The sequence below is a fragment of the Brachyhypopomus gauderio genome, unplaced genomic scaffold (genome assembly GCF_052324685.1).
Source record: "Brachyhypopomus gauderio isolate BG-103 unplaced genomic scaffold, BGAUD_0.2 sc51, whole genome shotgun sequence".
NCBI lineage: Eukaryota > Metazoa > Chordata > Actinopteri > Gymnotiformes > Hypopomidae > Brachyhypopomus > Brachyhypopomus gauderio.
In genome coordinates, this window is record NW_027506876.1 from 1,023,808 (window position 1) to 1,039,388 (window position 15,581).

General features: G+C 47.2%; 1 protein-coding gene and 1 long non-coding RNA gene across 3 annotated transcripts in view; both read right to left on the reverse strand.

Annotated features, from left to right (window-relative positions):
• The window catches only part of coro1ca (coronin, actin binding protein, 1Ca), a 34,035-nt gene extending 21,920 nt beyond the window's left edge, over positions 1-12,115 (reverse strand). Inside the window, exon 1 of one of the 2 annotated variants that reach the window (XM_076987231.1) lies at positions 9,555-12,115. In XM_076987231.1, the coding sequence (XP_076843346.1) occupies positions 9,555-11,994 (2,440 nt within the window). In that variant the 5' untranslated portion in view covers positions 11,995-12,115. Of the gene's footprint in view, positions 1-8,112; positions 8,264-9,554 lie in introns of those variants that run through there. The other variant, XM_076987232.1, reaches the window with a different exon arrangement.
• Positions 12,116-12,166: 51 nt separating this feature from the next.
• Positions 12,167-15,380, reverse strand: LOC143487929 (uncharacterized). The gene is made up of 3 exons (XR_013124423.1): positions 15,227-15,380; positions 13,708-13,799; positions 12,167-12,456 (listed from the first exon to the last, which is right to left on the reverse strand). It is a non-coding gene; the product is annotated as an uncharacterized LOC143487929 (long non-coding RNA).
• Positions 15,381-15,581: the final 201 nt, after the last annotated feature.

Consider the following 15,581-nt stretch of genomic DNA (forward strand, 5'->3'; position numbering starts at 1 on the left):
CACCAGACAGGAAGACCAGAGGACACGAGAGCGAGCCAGACGCCCAGGCGTGACTCCAGACCAGACGTCAGGTGGGCGAGTGCACGGCCTGTGAGCTCCGGCTGGCCCCTGGCGATGCGTCCAGAGTGCCAGACAGGAGCCCCAAGACACGCGCACGGCCCTGCGGCCGATATTCCCCCCCCCCCCCCCCCCCCCAACATGCTGCCTAGCAACGTCCACCAAACAACCCACCAGGCATTAATCGAGGAGGGGAGAAAGAAAATGTGAACCGACCGGCTGGCCAAACGTGACCTTTTATGTACAAAACGCACGGAGGAGACGACACTGGTCTCAAAGCACAGAGGACGGGAGAGTGCAGCGGGGAGAGAGTGCTGCTCTGGGTCTTAGAGAGACGCAAGGCACGACGGAAGAGACACGGTGTGGCCCCAACACACCTGCTGACTGCTACACAATACAACAATACTTACATGTAAACATGCAACTCTGTGTACTGAGAGACATCAGTCTGCACTGTGGGACGGTAAGGGGAAAACCCCCCGTGACGCTAATTATTCACGCTCAAGAGCCTATAAGTGCTCTGATGAGACTAAACCATCTAGGCTCCTCTAATATATCCATATAATAACCAGCACGGCAGCACAGAGGGCCGATGACAGCAGACGTGAAACACGCCGTGACGCGGAACTTTACCAGACCGAGGGAGAACTGAAACTCGGGCCAGACAAGCGACGCTCAGTTCACTTACGTAACTGCAGGTCTCTAAAGACAATCACACAATGCAGCGGGTCTGCACAGGCCCGACATACAAGGTCACGTATTGTGGCAGCGGCAGTAACCGAGGAGTTTTGGGCAGCGGAGCGGTGGAGGGTACAAACGTGTTCTTTTAAAAGGAAACAATGAAGACTTCGCATGAGACCGAAAAAGCACGAATCCAAAGCCACGCAGTCTCGGTTCCTGACCAGGTGACACAACACTCGTTCATTAGACATCAGTGAGATGTGAGATTTTTGTGTTTGGAATCCCTTTATTTGAACGTGAGGAGGAAAAATAAGCAGCCCGAGATTGAAATGGTCAGGGACTTTGGGACAAAAAGCAGCAACATACAAAATCTTAATTTCTATTAATACTAAACTTGTGAATTCTACCCATGTAGGCCTAATTTGGTAACTACACAATGTTGCAATATATGCAGATCGTTAAGCTGTAGGCCCAAATTTACTACGAGACAATGTGTCTAAGGAAATCTCTTCAAAAACACACGGTTGATGAAATGCACCAATTTTGACCTCTTTAAACTCTACTCCACATTCCAGCCCCTGGAAAATCAACCGTCTGCTAGCGACACGGCTGTGAAGGAACCTGGACTACCAAACCACAGCATATTTTGAGTTTGGTAACGCCGACCAACAACATGACTGGAAAATCAATTGGATAATGACGACGACCTCATCGTGTTCAGCGTGGTCTTGATTTCTCTAAGAAATTGTAGCGGTCCCTCCCTACGGGCCTTAAATCAGCCCAGAGGAGGAAAAGAATGTCCTACTAGTCTAGTGAGCACTTAGTAGTGCTGCACTAACCACAGATCAGGAGCTCAAGCGTTTCTAAATCGCCCGCTGGCTCAAATTCTGCTCATCAAGCCACATACGTTTCGTATGGGCTCATCACCAAAACAGTGAACTTCCTCATTCCTATAAAGCTCTCAGATCTCCGGTTTAAAAGATCAATTTTATTCCCAAATTATGTGATATTAATTAAGAGGAGAATGTTGAGATATCAGAGATTTAGGAAGAGAGTGGTAGTGACCAAAAGGACCATACTGTATCAAAATGCCGCTGGATGTTTTTAATGAGAGAAGTTTTAAGAGTAACATTGGGGCATATGGCTCATTTCAGAGTTATTAAACAGCAAAAGCTCTTAAAACACCAGGAAACCCCACAACACTAAAATTCTACAATGGAGACCAGCCATGTTTGTAAGAGATGACTACAAAGTTGTCGACCTAAACAATCTGTTACAAAAACAAGTTTATCGGGCCTGGGGGCCATCCAACATGCTTGTTCTGACCCAAACTGGACCACAAACCCCCAATTAAAATAAAAAATGACAGAGGATGGATGGAGATCAGGACCACACATTGTTTTCCCTCCTATGTTTCCAGGGTCTGGCAGAGAGCCCATGTTAAGTCTGGAGGCCTTCGAGGGAATGCAGGTGTGAGGTCACTGCCAGGCAGGCGCGTGTGGGCCGACAGACGAGAAGGCCAGCGTGCTTCACCCTGACGGAAAGAAGACTACGTCTCTCAAACAAGGAATGTTGGGACCTACCCATCTAGTAATCATCTTTTAGCACCGCTGCGGCTCTTTTTACAGACGATTCTCCTGCGCGTGTCCTGGCCCATGTTGATGCAGTCATCAACTGCCCTGCGAACCACAGTTGGACCATTTCTAGATCTTTCTGCCAATAACTTTGGATCAGAATTGGTGCTGGGTTTTGTTTTGGCACATAGTTTTATAATACAACTAGGTAATAGAAATGTCTCAACATTGTACCGGGCCTGAGACCCTTTATGTCAATTAAAACATCTACATGTCCATCAAAATGACAGCATTAATATATTGTTGCCTTATGTTTTCTGGCATATGTAGTAAATCATCAATCAACACGACTTAGCACCTTTATCTTTGTACAAACATCTCCTTCAGAGAAAAGGCCATCACTACATCTGGACAGTGACAGATTTGGACCGATTAACTGGACTTGTTAAGTGCTGAGGATCACACACACACACACACACACACACACACACACACACACACACACACACACACACACACACACACACACACACACACACACACACTTTCCTAGCCAGTAACAGTATTAGCTGCTATGCTGTACACACACATGCATGATAAAGAGTCATGCACACTTCCAAACCACAAGGCCCCCAACACTGCACAGACTCCGAGCGCGTTTATAAACGGACACATTGAACCAAGGTTCCTGTTGCATAAAAAAGCATTTTAGTTACGTGGCTTAGAAGACAGTGGTGGGGGAGAAATGGACAATGTGACATCCCAAACAGGCAGAGCCCTGGCACTGTGGCTCAGATGATCGCTTAACCGCAGCTCACACGAGGGACTAAAGCTTAATCCGTGATCTGGGCTGAACCTTCCGCTTCAACGTCCAGAGAAGGTTCATCACCCAAGACGCAGACTGTGGTCTTTTCATGACAGCCAACTTTCTCTTCCCTGGGCGATCAATCAATCAGAGAGACGGACAAGGTCTCTGTGGCCAGTGTGTGTGGCCATCTCCACGGTTCCTGAGCTCAGGGTTGCACAAAGGAGCTTTGAGAGCACCGCGGCACGTCTGACCCGCGCGGTCGGGGGGGGGTGAGAGAGTTCTGCACCGTCCTTTCACAACGATCCAAAACGAGTTCTTATCAGGTTGGCGTAGTTCCATCAAATACAACATGGCCGACGATGAAAGGAATTTAGAGGCGGCGGGCTGCACGATCGCGCCAGCCGCTTGTCGCTGGACTCTTTGGACCCGTTTAGAGAGGTCAGCACGGGCGGGGGAAGAGGCTGGTGGTGCTCGTTCTGAAGTGGACATGTGGTGTGTAGAGGGCACCGAGCAGGGGGGTTCTGCTTCGGGCTGGGCACCGGGTCCGGCGCCTCGCTGAAGCGGTCACTGGTCAGCATGCGATGGGGCTTTTTTTGGGGCTGCTATAAAAATCCAGGCACATTGTTCAGCACTGACATAAGTGAGAGCAAAGGAAAGAAAGAGAGAAGCAAGAGAGTGTTCTCATGCATCCAGGGAAAGCAAGAACTTCAATTTCACTTTCGCCCGAGACAGTTAACGCCATACATGGTTATATTCCAACGTCCCAATTACGACGCTTGTCTTACACTCGCATCACTGCATTTCAACCACGGTGAGAGCAACCACACAAACTGAAAGCAGCATGTCAATAAGGAAGTGCTTTCTGCTCCCAGACTCCTCATAAACTAATACTACCATTATGGCAACGTATTACACAACCAAAATCCTGTTAAACAAAGGTGGGTAAATAAAAGGCCCAAACCAGTGGATCCACAGTGAGCATCATCAAAGTCTTTTGAATAAAGTGAATTCAAGCCTTCACTTGACCAAAGCACATAGTGGCGTAAGAATTTCCAAAAGGGGTCCAATGGTGTTTTCTGAATTTTGACAATTTCAGCAATTCACATACTTTAATCACATGCCAACATGAACATAATTCAGGGCTTGTTTTTCAGATCCTACCACCTTAACATTTAAAATGTTTAATGGTATATTCATAACAAAACATATCTTTCCCTATAACCGTCACCCAAGGATTTTAGGACACCCTGCTTCCTGCTGAGCGTTCCTGGGGTACGGTGGGCCTGTTGGGCCATGGGGGACCACCACCCTTCCCATCAAACACGGGCGAACGCACGCTTTTCTTACAATTCTCTTATTTGAAGTACTCTAAATACACTACAGGTTACTCCACAGTCCAAAAGGTCTGCCTGCTGTTATTGGGAATAAGCATTTGTTTGTAAGCACTGCAATGGGAGTCAGTCTACATTTTAATCATCATGTTTATATGGTCACCCCATGCACCAATATTCCATTTGAGTACACGGTCATCCATAATCACATAATAGGATAGCTTTATAATGGCAACCGTTATCACAGACTGTGATCAAGTTCATTAGTGCATCAATCTGATACAGATACCGTCATCATAATTAGCGTCTCTCATTGACAATGTTTTAAACTGGACAAAATGGCAAAGCCACACTGCACATGCTCATTAACTGCCCCCCACCCCACCCCGAGGACACAGCCAACGACTGCCCCCGAGGACACAGCCAACGACTGCCCCCGAGGACACAGCCAACGACTGCCCCCGAGGACACAGCCAACGACTGCCCCCGAGGACACAGCCAGGGCAAACAAAAGGCGGCTGTGTTGAGGTAGTCCTCCGTGTCCCCATGTAAGTATACCACTACTTCAGTCACTGTAAATGGGATTCATTTTTAATACCAAGGGCTCACTTCAGGGAAAGAAGACGGCATGACCTGAGTGAAAAAATGAAAGAGCCTTACGGTTTAAGATCAAACGTGACAAACTCACCGGTGAGTAGCAGGCCAGATGCTCAAATAAACGTATAGTGCTTTTTCACTAAAATAAATTAATAAACATCTGTGCAGCTCAAATCTTTACATCTTCTATAGCACAGAATTGCACTTGATGGCTTAACTAGAGAATTCAAACATGGCCAACAAGGGAATGAAGTGGGGTCGATAATATCACCCTAACTAGCCACCCTAGCATTGTTAGCCACAAGAGTTCAACTCCACTGATCTAGGAACTGTTTCCCCATTTCCCTTATAAGGTCTACAGTTAAAGGACTAAGTGTGAGCAGTACCGGTTCCATGCTTCCTGTAAGTAATAATGTGAAACAGAAACAGCCCCAATCAGAATGAGGAGGAGGAGTTTCACATCCCTGGGATGATGTAGTTGAAGACGTGGTGGCCAGATTATAATGAGCAGAGAACCATATGACAACGTCAGCACTCTTAAGCGCAACAGTGACGTCAAAGCCTGCGAGTGTGATGGGGAACCTGCCATCATCACATGTTAAACAAGATTCATTAATACAAATTCCCTCAGAAGTAATTTGACATTTAGATTTAGAAAAAAATTAGAAATCCAAAATGTGCTTCCTTTAGCTACCAACAGGTCTGCAGAACTCGTGACGGTGTTACACTCCGTTAACTGCATCATTCTCAGCCTTACAGTCACTTCCTTGCATCCTTTTACTAATTTTACCCAAAGCGCTGACCCATTTCCTGCTTAGCACAAAAACACGCGATCCCAAGACATACCACAAACACGCGTGCACACGCGCCCGGCGGGAGCCACGTCAAGACTCATCTTCACGCCACGCGCGCTCTTACACACTACCACAACTCCAGGGGCTCGGGAAAGAAAAACTTACGCTGCTAATGTAAATTCTAAAAAAAAAAAAAAAACAAAAAAACAAATGAGTTGGAGGAAAATGCAAACAAATCAGGCTTTTAAAAAACACTTTTTCCACTTTATCAAGTGAGGTGACAGGAGCCAATCTTCATCAGCTGGGCTTTGAGGCGACACTACAGGCAGGAGCTGCTAACTCCTCGCAAATGTTCCCCACTCACGACAGTTAATTTGACTCGTCGGTTCCGTTTCTGGTCGGTAACAATCTGAAGCCAATTTTCAGTTTGTTTGTGTTCATTTCTGTTCCCGCCTTTAAGTCTCCGGATGAAAAAAGCTGCCGTCAACAGAGGGGACTAGCCGCACGAGAGGGGGGCGTGCGTGCGGGTAACCACAGAAACCGCTGTTCAATATACTGGGTGACATCCTCACCTCAACACAGCGAGGACATGCTCACCCCAACACAGCGAGGACATGCTCACCCCAACACAGCGAGGACATGCTCACCCCAACACAGCGAGGACATGCTCACCCCAACACAGCGAGGACATGCTCACCTCAACACAGCGAAGACATCCTCACCTCAGCGAGGACATGCTCACCTCAACACAGCGAGGACATCCTCAACACAGCGAGGACATCCTCAACACAGCGAGGACATCCTCACCCCAACACAGCGAGGACATCCTCAACACAGCGAGGACATCCTCACCCCACCTCAGCGAGGACATCCTCACCTCAGCGAGGACATCCTCACCTCAGCGAGGACATCCTCAACACAGCGAGGACATCCTCAACACAGCGAGGACATCCTCAACACAGCGAGGACATCCTCAACACAGCGAGGACATCCTCACCTCAACACCCTCAGATGTGGCCTCTCTCACAATATAACGATAAACATGTATTAGGGTCAAACCCGCGGATTCAGGCACAGGACCGGAAGGGGTTGCAGCAGGCGCCGAGACTAACTGGTTTCTACTGGTTCTTAGACGGGGCAAAACTAAACGGCATCGATCATGCAGCCAACTCCTCCGACAGGAAAGACCAGTACGACCGAGCTGCTACATGTTGCTTCATGCAGAACTGTGTAAGAAGCACAACTACCACGACCTACGATGTTACTGAAGCACCTTCTTCTTCAGACCAACTACATGGACACAGTGTGCTAAATAACGCCAGAGACACGGCCATCATAAGAGCACCACACACCGAGGTGATCATCATCTGTTGATGCAGGGCGAACTGGGCTGCACGCAGAGCTCCATCTGGCCATGACTACAGCCCCATCTCCACCTCCACCATGTCTCCGTCTCCATCTCTACAGCCCCATCTCCACCTCCACCCTGTCTCCGTCTCCATCTCTACAGCCCCATCTCCACCCTGTCTCCGTCTCCACCTCCATGTCTGCACCACTACACCCCTGTCTCCACCTCGTCTCCATCTCCACCACTACAGCCCCATCTTCACCTCCATGTCTCCACCACTACACCCCTGTCTCCACCACCCCATCTCCACCACTACACCCCCGTCTCCACCACTACACCCCCATCTCCACCACTACAGCCCCATCTCCACCACTACAGCCCCATCTCCACCTCCACGTCTGATCAATAGTCGCACACTGCACGTCGTCTGAATGAAACACGGTGGTCCGTGTTCACAGAGACTTCAACTTTAGTTTAAGTTGTACAGCTGAAGACCTGGAGCGAAGTAAATGTTAGACAGACAGAGAGAGAGAGAGAGAGAGAGAGAGAGAGAGATCGAACGATTGAAACCAGTGAACAACTTTCCATCTTCCATTCACATGAACTGAACGGTCGATGCCTAGACGTTTTAGATCCAGTTAACCGACTATGATCAGAAATCTGCCACTTTATTAATGTTTCCTCGCATGTTTTGCTAGTGTTGATGAAGTTAAGCGCTACAGTTACAGTGTGATGGAGCGGCTATCGTGAAGAACTCGTACCGGGCGAGGCGGCTCGGCTCCGTTAGCATTAGCACGCGGGCTAGCGTTAGCAACCTAGCCGCCAGCCTCAAAACAGCCTCGAAACACACAACAGAGAGAAAACGCGCCGACGACACGAAACTCTTCACAGAACGGGGCCAGTACGGCGCGTCCTCTCTTACCGTCTCAGATAACGTAGAAAAATCCCCGTAATTCCGTAATATGTACAAGTACGAGTTGTCCACTGAAGCCCGTATGAACGTCCCTGCACGGCTGACTCGTCTTCCCAATGTTCCGGAAACACGCCCTCCGTGTCCTAAACACGCCCCCCGTGTCCTAAACACGCCCTCCGTGTCATAAACACGCCCTGCGTGACCTAAACACGCCCTCCGTGTCTCTAAACACGCCCTCCGTGTCTCTAAACACGCCCTCCGTGTCCTAAACACGCCCTCCGTGTCTCTAAACACGCCCTCCGTGACCTAAACACGCCCTCCGTGACCTAAACACGCCCTCCGTGTCCTAAACACACGCCCTCCGTGTCTCTAAACACGCCCTCCGTGTCTCGACACACCTCACAGACCTGCAGAAGTGACCACTGGATCTTTCTATTTAAAGTGTAAATATGTGAACAAACATGAGCTACGTGGGTATTATTACCCACCAAAACAAGATTATTTTAGCCACTCATTTGTAAGACTTTGTAGTGATTCTTGGTTTAGTAATTTGTGCTTTCTTTGTTTTTACCCACTAAATTACAAGGCAATACGTTTAGAGTGAATCAAATGTCAACGAAAAGACAACAAACGTTATCAAGTAATTTGTACCGTGACTCTTCACAGTGCTCGTGTGTAGACCACGTCTGGCACCAGTATGGTGCCCTAATACTTTTTCCACGAGATGGCACCATAATGCAGTTTAATAAATGAATGCTTCATGGATTGCATAGCATAGCTCAGCCTCCCATGTCCTAAGGACAAAGTTTTAAGAACAGTTGGTAACTGCTGCTATCAATATTACCAGTATTACAACAACAGCCCTGCAATGACCTGCACTGATACAATAATCTCTTTGATAGGCACATTAACTCAACAACGGTACCCAATAGGCTGAATACCTTTCACAGTCAACTGTAAAGTCAGATATGCACTCTGTGTGTATTATTCTAAGCTTTGATGAAAGGGCAGGTATTATCTGTATGTTTTTAATATCCATCCATAATGTCAATGCAAGCGTGCATGAATACAGCATACACAAGCATTCACACATTTGTGTAAATATATGTACAATATATCCAGACATCAACTTTTTAAAAAAAATCATGGTCATGAACAGTATATACTATCATTAATTGCCTGAGAAAGAATTGGTAGCCTGTAGTATGTGTTTCCCTTGAGGATGGAGATGTTCTTTAATATACTGGTACTGCTGTAATACTGGTAATATTGATATTTAATATATATTCTTCTGTATCTGAATAGGGTTTTAGCACAATCTGATTGCATTTTCTTTGAAAGCAGAGCCAGCACCAGCCAACTGAATTTAAGCTAGACTGTCAATATCAACTGTGTAAGATTTCCAATAGAGCATCAAATAGTCAGCTGTGGCAAAAAAAACAGGACCTTACCTTTTCTCACGGACGGTTTCCTCTCTGATGCCTTGTCTGGTGATTTCTTTGGTGGGTCGAACGCTGCCTTCATCTGCGCTACTTTGACAGACTGTGCGGGGTCAAAGGTCACGTCAGCTCTGTTCTCTGTTGGTTTGCTCCAGTCCTTCATATTCTCGTGCAGTTGGACGGTCTCTTTGATCAGATCAGACACGTGCCGGTTCTTCAGGGCACCGTGCACCTCTTCCTTGGCCATCACGCTGGTACGGGTGGCAGAGAGATTCTGGTCATTATTTGTTGAGTTGCTTTGATCAGTTTGGTTCAACTTCCCTTCATCAAGACCAGAAGTGGGAGGTTCTCCGGCGGCTCGTATAAGTTTCTTCTGTCCTGCGTCGTGTTGCTCGCTGCACGTTGGAGGGGCATTTTGAATGGTCTGCATCCTCTCTGCGCAGCTATCCTGGACTGCACGAGTTAATGTTTTTGTGCAGACCTCCGTGCAAAGCAAAGTCTCGTTTCTCACGTTCTTTACCTCGTCTCCGTCCACAGGTGGGAATGAATCAACCGCAGCAACGTGAGTGTTTGATTGTACGTGCACTACCAATGACATCTCTGGCCTGTCCTTTCCATGACCTGCAGTGGTGCTGAGGTCGCCGATGGGCCCTAAGGGACAATTGGCCACAGATGTTTCCTGGTGAATATCAGTTACTGAGTAGACGCATGTCTGGCGGTCTCTGTTTGCCTCTGATGATCTCATCCCACCCGAGGATTTGTTTCTATCTTTCACTGACATCACAGCTGATGGTGCGTCCAGACCTCTTTCTGATGACATCACTTTGCGCGCATCTTTCTCTGATGCTGTGCTCTTCAGCAACGATTTGTCTTTGTCAGACGACATCATTGTGGTTGATAGTTTGCCGCTGTCACTCACTGATTCTGTAACTTTGGCCAAAAATTCATTTCTGTCTATGGCGATTTCTCTCTCCTTGAATAAATTTCCTGCAGATCCCTTTGCTACATATATGGCCTGCAGAGAATCCAAATAATTGTGACTGCTCACTCTGACATCAGTGGGTGACAGCATGTCTGTCTTTTCACTCACCATCGCCACAAAATCTTTAGACATTCTCTCGGGTTGGGCGTGTGCTGTTTCTTCCACTTTGTCATTTCTAATTCCACCTCTAGGAGACAGTTCTCTCCCTGGGACTGCCATATTTGAGGAGGATCCAAGATCATTCTCATCTCTGTGGTTTCGGAAAGCAGTTTTGTTTTGGCTGTTTGCAGATTCATTGGTAGAACCAGAGATTGTGACAGATGTTTCTTCTGCCTCTGTCCCTCGTGATGATGGGGTACTTGTGGCTTTTATTTGTAGAGAGTGAGAAAAACTCTTTGACGCATGCAGAGGCTCCTCCCTCTCACATATGCCTCCAGATGGTAGACCATCACATGAAGTATCAGTTTCTCTCTCTGCTGACACAGGAGAGTGCTTCACCTCACCCCTGTCCTCCTCCCATCTCAACATCTTTGGAACTTTTGGACTCGTTGAGGAATTGGGGTTAATTCTTCTCACTTCTCCTGCCACTGTGTCATCACACGGCCCCAGGTCACCGGATGTAACCTGGTGTTCTTTGATGTTCCCAAAGTAATTCATGGTTTCCGTCACCTCTGTGGTGACGTATTTTAGACAGCTCTCTCCAGTGTTTGAGCTCTCGTGTGTTTCTTCGGCTGATACATCTACTGTGTCGAGCTCTGACCTGTCTGCCCGCTCCACAGCCGTAGTAGCAGAAGGTGTTTCCATGTCACGGTCATGTTCTGCCCATACAGCGTGCTGCTTTACGATGGGCCTTCTTGGTGACTCCATGTCGTTATAAATTCCCGTGTCTTGGGATTCAGACATGGCTGAGCTCCACTTTATCGGCGGGTTTCCTGAGAAACGGAAAGCTGATGATCCTCTTGCATCTCCTTTAGCTGAGCTGGAGTCAGAGGTCACGACCTTGGCAACAGGTTGTTCTTGACGGTTTGGTGAAGTTTCAGTTGAACAGAGAGCTGGGAGATTTCTCTGTAGAACATTGAGTTGTTCTGGATTGTCCTTCTCCAGCACGGCTCTGAACGATGTCTTCAGAGCAGGCAATTCATCTGTAAAACCATCACCAGCATCCTTCAAAAACACAAAAGACCTGAGATCAGGAAAAGTCACAGTGCTTTCCTTAATGTTCTGTCGCTGTTGCATATTAAAGTTGTCTTGAACTTCCTGGTCAGCTTCCACCTTGATCCTAACTTGCTCTTCATCATGCTCTTCATCATGCTCTTCATCATGCTCTTCACTAAATGATGCTCTAGATTCCTGACAACGAACAGTCTCCTCCTTGCTACGTGTGTCCTTCCCAAGGTCCTGGATGTTGCTGTGGTGACGCAAAACATCCTTCCATTCTTGACTGTCTTTCACAAGGTTTTCCAGGTCCATTTCGCCGGTGCTCTCAGGAACAGGTTCTGAAGGTTCTGAAGAGCCGACCTCCTCGGTGGCTCTCTCGACCGCTCTGATATCGTTCAGCGGCTGCAAAACCAGAACTTCAGCTCTGCCTCCCTCCCCTTCTCCTCTTTCTCTTCCCCCCTCTCTTCCTCCCTCTCTTCCTCCCTCTCTCTCTTCACCGCCGCCCTGTGACCGTGCCGGCTCTGAAGGAAGGCTCCCTTCTGTGTGAGAACACCAGCGGTGTGCTACGGTAAGTAGTGCTGGCTCCATGCCTGGGCCTACGTCCAGCCTTTCGCCCGCCATTCCCGCTCGGTGCTCCCCCCCTGAGCAGGTCACTCTGCTGGGGTTTCCTTCCTCCACAGCTCCCCCTGGGTCTGGGCCGGGTCCCTTTTCCTCCGGCTTTGCTGGGCCGCCCTGTTGCTCCTCTTCCCTGCCTTGATTCTGTCCCATTGCATTCTGTGGAGAGACATATAGCGTTACGGCTGGTACATGATGGTAGCAGGCCGCAGGTTGAGAATGACTCCATGGGTCTGGCATGCAGGCGATGCGAGTTCTTATCTAGCACCGGGCCGAACCTCCCTCACTCCTCCGTGATCACTCCCCGTTCTGCGTACATCTGTATTCTGTGACGCTTGCTAACAGTATCAGTTTCATGCCTCATCTCATCTCTTGGTCTGTGGTAAGCGTACGTGTAGCCATCATTGGAACTTAATATCACTGCTGTTCATTCCAGCTTTCCTTATCACTCTGTTTTTGCACTCTTATAATTTCTCTTTCTGGGTCTGTTTTCAAACCTAGGGCGCTACTTCCTGTCCAGCTGTAACTCAGGGGAACACGGACACTCTCCTCCAACTGCATGAACAGCAGCCATGTTGTGAACTTTAGGCTTCGTGTGAACTGTGCGATTGCCCTTAAGAGTCTTGTGACTGACTGTGACGTCTCCGAACAGCCACTAACCCGTTCTGCTGCTTCACTACATGTTCCACACCAGCACCAATAAAAACAGTAATAAGAGTCACAAGGTTTTTCTAGCTGGAGATCACACCAGTGAATCAATCACTCTCCCTATCACACCCTCTCTCCCTCTCTCTCTCTCTCTCTCTCTCTCAACCTCCAGAAACGCTCCTGTGAATCATGCAGGTTCCAGGTTCCTGATCTAGTCCATGTAGTGTTGTTTAGTCCATGTAATGCTGTGTAAGAGGTCGACCGTTCATTATAAGAATCATTATTACACTTTTCCTGTAAATTCCCATTCTGAACGTGCGTTATGTCATGTAGAAAAACAAAAAAGAACTTAATTTTGTTAAGGGTCTTGAACACAGTCTGCTTATGGGGTCTTGTGGGAGTTTCTCTGCCAAACACAAACTCATATACAGGCACCTGTTATAAAACACCAGGATGTGGTATCATAAGTATACACAACATGACAATATGTTTAAATTATTGTTGAGCACTCGAGACACTAATGTCCATAAGGATTTCAACCTGCAGGACCTGGATTATAAATCCAACCTGCAGGACCTGTATTATAAATTCCCATAGTTAAGATCTAAAGTCAATTCTATACATTAATTGTAAAGTCTTGCATACCAGATCTAGTTTATCACCACCACAAAAATAAGGAGCCTTAGGAGGAAGACTCACACAAGGCCATTAAAGTTCCTCACACACACACACACAGTGAGTCTAATTGGCGGCCCAACTCACACATCATTTAGGAGCACATTTCTCTCCTTCTACACCTCTCTGCCCTGGTGATGTTCAGCTCCATTAGCTGTGTTTTCATCGCTCTCCCCAACCTGCATCAATAAAACACACGTGCATCGTCAGTGCTACCTAAACATCAGTCAATGCTCTTAGTCATATAATAATCCCGTTTTACAAATCTGTAAGGGCTGACAGCACCAGACTCTTTCACTTTCTCTCAATTCCACTGCTGCAAGACAGACTTTGACAGACCGCAGAACGAACATTCACATTGTTTTCAAGAATTCCTTTCTCCCATCATGCTTTGTGACACACGCGTTGGTGCTCGTAGGTTACGGCACAATGCTGAGAAACAGAGGCACAGGAATGGAAATGACTCATACGCTGGACAAGGTTCGACATTCACAATGTGTTTCCTGTCCCTGAGCCTCTCCGTCTGCCTCTTAACACACACACACACACACACACACACACACACACCCATCAACTAGTTTAGAACAAGTCTAGGTCCAGTAGTCCTGTTAGAAATCTTCACTTAAAAATGAAATAAGGGAGAAGGGTAAGACCATTCAGTTGGCTATCAGAAATGAATTGCATGGATAAAAACTTCCTCGAAATTAAGGTCATATGACTCCTGAATGAGTCTCTAACAGGAACTCCTGAATGTTTTCTCTAACAGGAACCTTGGAGAAGGCGATATCCATCTTACAGAGTCTGTTCAAAGTGTTAGTCAGCAGCATCATTTACTGATTCTTGAAAGCAGTCATCATTTATGTATAGCATTTGCTAGCATTTTTTTTACATGTTTGAGGTGCAGTATTCTTTTAAGGAATCCAAAGGCCTTAAAATCAGTATAAGGACGTCTACAAGCACCACATCAAGTGTAGTGTGTAGATCTGGATATAACCAGTGTATCATTGGGTCCGTATACAGACCCATTCCAAAAAACGTTGATCCATTTCCATAATTCCATTCAAAAAGTTACACTTTCATAGACTATAGATTCAGGGTCCACAGTTGAAAGTATTTATTTGTTTATTTTCACATAATTTTGGGATTCCAGCTCATAAAACCCAAGAAAACAGGATTTAAGAAAAATGACTATGGAGAAATCAGTCCAATCAGCCCAAACTTTGCAGGGCATGAATGTTTTAAACTGCACATGCGTTTTAAACTAAATCTACATTCAGTGCTGTACTATGCCTGCACTGTGCTGGAGGACCCCTGGTGCACAGCTATCCCATCCTGCATTGCCACAAGTGCCCCATTGTGCTTCTCCCAGTATTCCAGGCTTAAGGGGAATCACTTGATTGCCTTGTGCCTGCCCGTGTCTTCCCCTCCTCACGCACCCGACATGCAACCCGCCGGGAGCTGCAGGTTCTCTGAGAGGATCTTCGTGGTCATAACGAATCAAAATCAGAAGCTAAACCAAAGCGTGTCTAGCTCGAAGATGGACATATTGAATTGTATTAACTGTGTGTGTGTGTGTGTGTGTGTGTGCAGAATAGCCCTGACTCACCGGCGAGCGCAGTGGATTTCTGTGACCGATCGGTTCCTTCTGCCAGGACAAGGAGTCTCTGTTGGGTGGTTAGACTCAGTATCTCACTTCTCCTCTGCTGTGTCATTGAAAGAGCCTTTTATTGCCCTCCTGTGCTGTGATGTCACGGCAGAATTCTCGCTGCGAGGTATTCCTCGCGCAGCTCAGCAGGGCTGGACGCAGGTAACTGTGCATATCTGCAATCAGCTGCTTTCTGCCTGTGTGTCTTGCACATCTGACTTCAGATCAGTACATGCTGCTTTTAAGGGCATTCACACAGTTTGGACATATGATGTCCAGTTTAACTCTGTACTGGTTTGGTTTCCACATTTTTGAA